This window comes from Echinops telfairi, unplaced genomic scaffold (assembly GCF_000313985.2).
Source record: "Echinops telfairi isolate 266 unplaced genomic scaffold, ASM31398v2 ScPeMD7_2;HRSCAF=8, whole genome shotgun sequence".
Classification (NCBI taxonomy): Eukaryota; Metazoa; Chordata; class Mammalia; order Afrosoricida; family Tenrecidae; genus Echinops; species Echinops telfairi.
Window position 1 is genome coordinate 61866114 of NW_022103898.1, and position 8814 is coordinate 61874927.

The 8814-nt window shown below is 44.9% G+C and overlaps 1 protein-coding gene across 2 annotated transcripts in view; it reads left to right on the forward strand.

The window, feature by feature from the left end:
- Positions 1 to 8814, forward strand: part of PTPRB (protein tyrosine phosphatase receptor type B) — a 124929-nt gene that overhangs the window by 76503 nt on the left and 39612 nt on the right. For both annotated transcript variants that reach the window (XM_045291892.1, XM_045291897.1), the window contains 4 exons: positions 2557 to 2820; positions 3363 to 3626; positions 4355 to 4618; positions 7774 to 8043. In XM_045291892.1, coding sequence (XP_045147827.1) covers positions 2557 to 2820; positions 3363 to 3626; positions 4355 to 4618; positions 7774 to 8043 — 1062 coding nt within the window. The remainder of the gene's footprint in view (positions 1 to 2556; positions 2821 to 3362; positions 3627 to 4354; positions 4619 to 7773; positions 8044 to 8814) is intronic.

The following is an 8814-nucleotide window of genomic DNA, read 5'->3' on the forward strand; positions in this document are numbered from 1 at the left end:
TTTCAAGGACTGCTTTTTCAGAGGAAGCTTGCTAGTCCTGTCTTCCTTTCCAACCCTGAGTCGACTGACGCAGACAGCCTTTCAGATTACAGCCACACAGACGGATATGTAAAGAGATCATCCCTACCCTCTGATAATTTAAAATGTATTTTTACCGATAATCACATGGATGACTTAGATCTACAAAGCAGATTTCCCTTTACAAAAACAGCCTCATGTCAGTGTTTCATGCTGATCAACTTGGAGCCTAAAAGCCTCCAGGAATGGAAAGCTGTGCTGCCTCATGCCTGGCTCCCGGGCTTCCCATCTGCATCCGTTTCCGTATGTTTCCGATCCATATGGTTTTCCTATTGCAAGGCCTTTTTCTACGATTGCTTTTCAGTGACCCTTTATTCAAAGCATTCTAACGACTCTCTCACCAGGAGGAACATGGACTTGGCTCATGGCTAGTCTAAGTAAACTATTGCCCCAGGCAAATCAGTTTAACTGGAGAGTCGTGGATATATTGTTAGCTTGTTGATTTGGCTGATTATCTTAATATTCTCTGCCTTTCCTAATGCTCTTGTTCTACAATTCGTGTAAAAATGCCAATATTTCTAATTCTGTGTACATCGTCTCACTGTGCGAAAGGCAAGGCTCACAAATTAGCTCTCCTTTCCCCGGGAGAGCCTCTTAGTGACTTAGTGTGGTGTTCAGCAGGGTTCATTCCTCTGTAGTGTCATAGTTGCTTTGCCTTCAGAAAATTGCCTGGGTGATTGAGCTTTCTTAGATTTTGCATACACCAGCACTTCAGAATTTCTTCTCCTTAACTCTGTGGCTTCTAAAGTCTAGCACGCCTCTAATTGGCTTCAGGTTAACATCGTGAAAGATAGCATACTGATCACCTATGATGAGATATTCTCATACCAAAACTAGTCAGTAAACATGGCCCAGCAAAGAGAGTTGTGCAGCTTATAGGTGTGAGAGACTTCATGAAATTGTTCGTGTAGGTGCCAACACAGTGAAATGTCTGAGTCACTTCATGATTTGGGGGAAAGTCGATGTGAGGAGCCGGACACAGGACTGGAGCAATCTCTCAGTGGGTACTAAGCCCAGACCAAGGCTACGCAGGCCTGGAGGACCAGCTCTTTGAGATGGGCGTTTAGCTCTCTGCCTCTAAATGTACTCGATTTCCTTGACACTTCCATACTATCAAGTCAGAGCCAGTTAGTACTGTGAGCTTGAAGGACAGCCCTAAAGGGAAAATTAGAATATTCTTAATGTCATGCTCTAAGTACAGAATTGCCTTATTTCACAATGTTCCTAATAACATCGATTAACTGATTAATGATTGAGGGGAAAACCTTGGGTACTGAAAAATGATTTTTCTTCACATGTTTACCTAGAATTGGATTGATTATAATCTTTAATTCCAGAAATTATGTATCAGTTGCCACTTCCATTTAGTTAACTGAACAGTTAATTGGTACTTTTCAATGAGCTCATATTTATAGGAGAAACCACGACCTAAATAAAAACTCAGACCCGACCTATAATCTCTATTGACTCATGTCACCCTCACTGCATTAACCCATCCCCTGGTCAACAGCCTCTCGACTTCTGAATTCATCTCTTTGTTGCTTTCCATCTTACATAGTTTCTTTGAATCCATTTTTAATCCTAAAAATTTGGATGTTTTAAAAGAGTAGCTGCTTTTTAACATCATAAAAGGGGTATTTTATGCAGTACGTAATCTTTGGGGTTTAGATTTTTCACTGAATGATACACAGTGATAAGTTTCATTCATGTATTTGCTTGGATGTGAAGGGAGAAAGAATATTCTATCATATTTTGCTGCGCATCTTATCCATCGCATCTCCAGTGGATGGGCACCCTCTCCCACACTTGGTCTTATCGAATTTTGAAAACACTAAAAACTAAAAACTCACTGCGATCAAGTTGCTCCCAACTCACAGCAACCTAAAGGCCAGAGTGGAACCGCCCCTGCAGGTGTCCCAGCCTGAAAACTTTACGGGAGTAGAAAGCCTCGTCTTTCTTCTTAAAACAATCAAGGAGGAGAGTCCAACGGTATTTCACTAGAATGACTTGAATTCGACTTGAATTGGTCACTAATACTTTTGACCATTTCTTCATGGGACAAGTAGCCATGTGTTTCTTCCTCTCTCATATAATCCTCTTGGATTATTTATACTCTTCTTGGTATAACACACCTTGAGTCACCAAGGTACGCTGGAATTATTAATGCCATCACCATCATTCGTATTAATCATCAGTTATCATGTTTAATGCCCCAGTTTGCACATGACGTTTGTGTAGGCAAACGACAAGATTAGAATGAACTCATCAGGTTCTGTTAAAAGACTCATTTAATCACGCCACGCAGTGAAACCATCGTTTCCCTCCAGAAAAAAATGTTTTTATCTAAAGGCCTAAGATTCTTCCTTAAATGCACATAAGAAACATGTACTCAGTTCCCCACCATCCCAGGTTGTGATCTGTGATCCATTGCTCACTCAGATGACTACATCCTTCACTGTCGTCTGTTCTCTTTTTCAGTGCCTGACAAGGTCCAGGGCGTCAGTATTAGCAACTCAGCCAGGAGTGACTATTTGAAAGTCTCCTGGGTGCATGCCACTGGAGACTTTGATCACTACGAAGTCACCATTAAAAATCAAAACAACTTCATCCAAACCAAAAGCATTCCCAAGTCTGAGAACGAGTGTGCGTTCGTGAAGCTAGTCCCTGGGCGGTTGTACAGTGTCACAGTTACAACAAAAAGTGGACACTATGAAGCCAGTGCACAAGGCAATGGGAGAACAAGTAAGTGGGATGATCGCACAATGGGCTGGCGCATTGGGCCGGGAAGGTCAAGTAGCTATGTATCTGAACCTGGAGGCTCCTCTGCTCCCTGCTCAGTAAATTATATGCCTGCTAAGCCTCACTTGGAGCTAGCACCATTCTGCCACACGGTGGCCTATGCTTATGGAATATTTATGGGTAGGTGAAAACAAACCTGGGAGGGAATTAGAAGGCCACGCATCTCATCTCTCTTCCTGCCCTCTTGCATTTGGGCTCCAGAGTCCTCAACTTCTTGTTTTATCTTCCGATTGAGAGTATAACTCATTTTCTAATTATATTCTCCCACCAGTTAGCATGTAAGATTTATGTCAGGAAAAAAAAATACATTTTTAATAGTTGCTTCCAATTTTCCTTGTTTAATTATGCATGAAGTCGTTGGAGCGGCTTACTGGGGGAAGCAAGATGTCTGCCAGTCTCCTGAAAGGGATTCAGAAGGTATTGTGCAGATACACCCTGATCCCTCATTCCCCCTAGTCCTCATAGCTTCTCGCTCTCCTTCCTAGTCCCGGAGCCCGTGAAGAACTTGACACTGCGGAATTGGAGTACGGAGGAGCTACAGGTGACTTGGACAAGAGCTGATGGGGATATCGACCAGTATGAGATCCAGCTGCTCTTCAATGACCTGAAAGTATTTCCTCCTTTTCACCTTGTAAACACTGCGACTGAGTATCGGTTCACCTCCCTAACACCAGGGCGTCAGTATAAAATTCTTGTCTTGACCATCAGTGGAGATGTACAGCAGTCAGCCTTCATTGAGGGCTCAACGGGTAATTTGAACTATGGTTCTTGAACTTGAGTAGTGGTCGTGGCAAATGGAGCACATAATCCACACATGCAGACTGAAGATTTCGAGGGGGGGGGAGCAATGGCCGAAGGCACCCTGATTTTAACTATGCCAAGGAAGTTCTGTTCGCTGGATTAACCCAAGTATGGCGAGGGGAGGAAGGTTAGGGATAGCACAGAGAACTCACGGTGCACTGCTGTGGGTAGCTGGTGCTTGTAAGGTATGCCGATGAAGCCTGAAAAGCTCTTGGGTGGGGTCACATCCTGAAGCTTTGTTGCGAGTGTTGCTGTCATAGTGAAGATGAGCAGTTAGTTCGCCCATAGCATGTCCTTTTGCTCAGCTCTCGCAACTCCATTGTTCCCATTGCCATGTTGTTCTGACGAGGAAAGGGAACCTTAGAGATGTGAGTTTGCTTACGGTCCCACAGTCAGGAAATGTGGAAACCAAGACTAGACCAAGGCCATCTGAATAGTCTGTAACTGTCTTACTGTGCAGGCTTCTCCCTCATCACTGACCTCGCTCTCCCGGTAAACGCTCCCAACCGAGCTTTCAGGCAGAAAAGCCAAGGCATATGGCACGTTGATGCTTCTCGCCAGGGGTGTGCTCTGCATGGATGCTGAAATCCACAAAGCAAGAAAACATTAAGCTGAAAATGCCCACAATTTGCGCACTAAGTGATGGCTTATAAATTTGTTGTTGTTTTTCTTTTAGTTCCTAGTGCTGTCAAAAATATTCACATTTCTCCCAACGGGGCAACAGATAGCCTGACAGTAAGCTGGACACCTGGTGGGGGAGATGTTGATTCTTACCTGGTGTCGGCGCTCCGGCAGAATCGGAAGGTTGAGTCTCAACCTGTCCCCAAGCACCTGTACGAGCACACCTTCCACAGACTGGAGGCCGGGGAGCAGTACCAGATTGTGATCGCCTCCATCAGTGGGTCCCTGAGGAAGGAGGTCAACGCCCTCGGGCGGACAGGTAAGCCTCCACCGCGGAGAGCCAAAGGGGTTCGTGGCGCTGCTATGACCGCGCGATCGCGCGATCAATGGACGTGGTCCTTGGTCCCGATGGCAGCGGTCTAAATCCAGCAACCTCTAAATGTGCACAGTTCGCTGTGGTTTCAAAATCCTTTCTCTTGTCCTTTTTCATCGTTCGTAATAAGATTTTCACAGTAGACCTTACTGTAGACACCACGTCGTTCTGGTGGAATCCCCACTGGCCCAAAGATAGGCTGCTGTTCTTGCTAGGTGTCATGGAGTTAGCAAGCAACCAGAAGTCTACAGTTTTCCAGTGTGCACCCAAGTCCTTGTAGCCAAAAGATATATGCATGTGCCCTCTATGAATGAGTAACGTATCCATATTTTTAAAATAAGCTACAAGCACCTGCTGTATGCCAAACAGTTTAAATGATCTTTAGCCTACAAAGTAGACATCACATCTCCATTTTCCAGAGGAGCAAAGTAAGACTCAGAAAGTTTATGAAATATTGCCAAGGATGCACATAATGACACATAGAGCTATAATCCAAATTTCCTTAGACCTGTCTTCTCTATGATGACATAACAGGTCTTGGATGCTTTTCATTCTTGTGACTATCTATTTAGTTGTGCAGCTTGTGGCCTCTTTCCTATGCCCCTACTATGCCTTGGGTACACACACACACACACACACACACACACAATTTCCAAATTCTGAATAGTGAGGCATATGGTTGGGTACATACCATATATGAAGCTAACAAGACAGACACATCCCTGCCTTCAAAAAGCTTTTAATCTAGTGGAAACCGAGAAGCTCTAGATAACTTCAGTACTGGGCTGGTAAATGCCAAATAAAAGTAATTATGGAGGACTACACAGAGCCCTGGTAAGGGAGGAGGCTGCTAACCATAAAGTCAGCAGTTCTTACCCACCAGCCACTCCACGAGAGCATGATGAGGCTCTCTGCTCCTGTAAAGATTTGCAGCCTTAGAAACAACAGAGCAGTTCTCATGGGCCCTAGAGGGTCACTGTGAGTCAGAATCATGGCAGCGGAGGCAGGAATGAAAAAAGAGCCCCGGTGTCCCAGTGGCTAATGTAGAAAGGTTGCCGGTTTGAATCCACCAGCCCCTCTGTAGGAGAAAGATGTGCCAATTCTGCTTCCAGAAAGATTTTCAGCCTTGGAAACCCTGTGGGGCAACTCTGTCCTCTTCTGCAGGGTTGTTAAGAGTCGAAAGTGCCCCACGGCAGAAGACTTGGGTTTAGTTTAAAAGCAAAAGAGCAAGAGCCAGGGAAGGCTTTGGTGTAGTGGCTTACACATTGGGCTACTCACCACTAGGACAGCAGGTGGGAGCTGCCAACCCATCCACAGGCGAAAGGTGAGGCTTCCCGTTCCTGTACAAATACAGAGCCTCGGTACACCACAGGGGTGGTCCTACCCGGTCCTATGGGACACTGTGAGTTGTAATTGACTCAAGGGCAGTGAGTCTGGTTTGGTAACTTTTTAACTGAAACTACCATTATCTAGGTGAAATATAGGTTGACTTGGCTCCAGCAGGAGAAAAAAAACCACACCTAGAGGTGAGAGAAAATATTGCACATTTGATGAGCTACTTTCTATTTAATATGTTAGAATCAGGAACGAGAGCCATCAGTCTGGTAAGTAGATGGACTAAATCACAAAACGCCTTGGTAAGGTGCTTAGAATGATATAAAGTCAGTACAGAGCGATCAGCATGAAACTTCCAGGGAGCAATGCAGAATTTCGTGTGGAGTTTGAAGCAGCGGGAGGTCAGAAGCCAAGGGACCAGTCAGGAGGCTGTTGCAACAATGTCCATGAGAGACGGTATTATCCTGGGATGCTCTTGGCGGAGAAGAAGAGAAGTGGGTGGATGCAACAGATACTTGGAAAATTCAAGAGACAGAAATGAAAAAAAAAAAAACACCTCGTGTTTGATAATAGGTACAAGATAGCCAAGGGTTTGTTTTTTTTTTAGTTTTTAGTTTTATTGTTTTTAACTTCAACTATGAAAAAAGAACAGTCACATGGAGGTTGGAGAGGATTTTTGAGTTGTGGTAGTGTTAGCTGACTCAGTGACCGGTGTACAGCAGAAAGACACGTTGTCCGATTAAGTGCCATCTTCTTGATCCTTGGTACGTTTGAGTCAATGGTGATTGTTACTGTGCCAATCCATGTGGCTCCCTGTTATTTTCAAAAACAAGAAAGATATGTCAATTGGAAGTTTGAATTGGGGGGTCACCTCCACATGGATGACAGTTCAAACCTGGGAGTGGATGCAATATCCTAAAGAGATTATGTAGAATGTGAAAAGAACATAAAAGCCATTGGCAAGTAAAAAGATGCTGCCTTTCATGTCGAGAGTCCTAGGACATATATACCACAGCTTCAATCAGCGGTTCTCAACCTGTGGGTCTCGACCCCTCTGGGGATCTAACGACCCTTTCACAGGGGTCTCCCAATTCATAACAGTAGCAATGAAAATAATCTTATGATTTGGGGGTCACCACAACATGAGGCACTGTATTAAGGGGCCGAGGTATTGGGAAGGATGAGAACCACTGGCTTGGATCAAAGCTTGAAGGTTTGAGTATAATTGGAAATAAAACTCCAAACAAGAGACATAACATGGTTCAATCAGTTAAACTGCCTTCATTGAGTGTAAGTTTGTTCAGCATTCTTTCTTGTTCTAGATACGTAGATCTACACCACTCTACGTATGTATCATGCAATGGAGGTAGAATCTCTTGCTATAATCATAACCAGGTTTCCACAGACTGTCTCGATTGAGAGAGACTAAGTAGAAAGGCCTGGGATCTAATTCTGAAAACCAGCCAATGAAAAGCCAAGTTGTACCACGAATCAGCGGTCAAGCTCACAGCAGCTAACTAGTCACATTTTCACTGATGTTTGCAGTCACTGGACTTCAAAATTATGTCTAACTTCAGAGGAAAATGGAGAATATCAGTTTTATGCAGATCATTCAAGCCAGGAAATAGCTTCTCCTCTTTACTCCATAAAGGTGCACCTGAAAGCGTCGATGTGACACAAATAAAACGGGGCTATGGCAACAAAGCGTGATCACCTATCACAGTTGATTCCGGAGTGATTTCCTGAGCTGCTTCTCTTTCTTCCAGTTCCAGCGTCTGTCCCAGGAGTCACAGCGGACAATGCCTACAGCAGCCATTCTCTAGTAGTAACTTGGCAGAAAGCTGTTGGGGTAGCAGAGAGATATGATCTCCTGCTTCTAAATGAGAACAGCGTTCTTCTCAGCAACACGTCAGAGCCTGCCACTGCTCGGCAACATAAATTCGAAGATCTAACACCAGGAAAGAAATACAAGATACAGATCCTAACCGTCAGTGGGAGCCTGTTTAGCAAGGAAGTGCAAACGGAAGGCCGAACAGGTACTAGTACCCCTTCTTATGGCGTACCGATTGCTCCGTGGCTGCTGTTTCATAAGCTCGCGGGCTCAGAGGGATCAAGCAACTTTGGGAGGTGATGTGTATTTCTAGACACGGTGCCATTCACTAACTTATTACTTCCCCATCAGGTGGCATCTCCTAGGTACACAAACTTCACCAAACACCTCAAGTCAGGTTTATCACTAAAACAGGCTGCGTTCGTTTCCTCATGTTGCTGAAATTGTGATAAACTTATTTTGATTCTTTTACACTTCTCGAGGTCAGAAACTCAGAAAGGGCCTGACGGAGCTAAGTCCAGGTGCTGGCAGGTGATGTTCTTTCTGGCGGCTCTAGGGGAGAGTCTGTCCTTCTAGAGGTTGCCCGCATTCCTTGATGCGTGGCCCCTTCCAGCAGCGGCATCTCTCTGCTTCTGCCATCTCTCTCTCTGACTCTTCTGCTTCCCCACCCATCTTTCAAATATCCTTGGAGTGACCTTGTACCCGCTCAGACAATCCTGGACCGTTTCCTCCTCGCAAGGTCTTCAATTTAATCGCACCTGTAAACACCCCTTTTGCTAATAAAGTGAAAGTAACAGGTTCTAAGGGTTGGGTTACAGGCATCCGACAGGCCTACCTGAGGGGGTTTCATGAAGTATCTCGGCCTGAAGGAGACGTGGACAGGGACGTAGAGATGAGTTAGACAAGCTTCTTCTCTTCGAAAGCTGACTGTCTCCTGGAGGAGAAGCGCATCGACAGAGAGTGGCCGCACACTGGG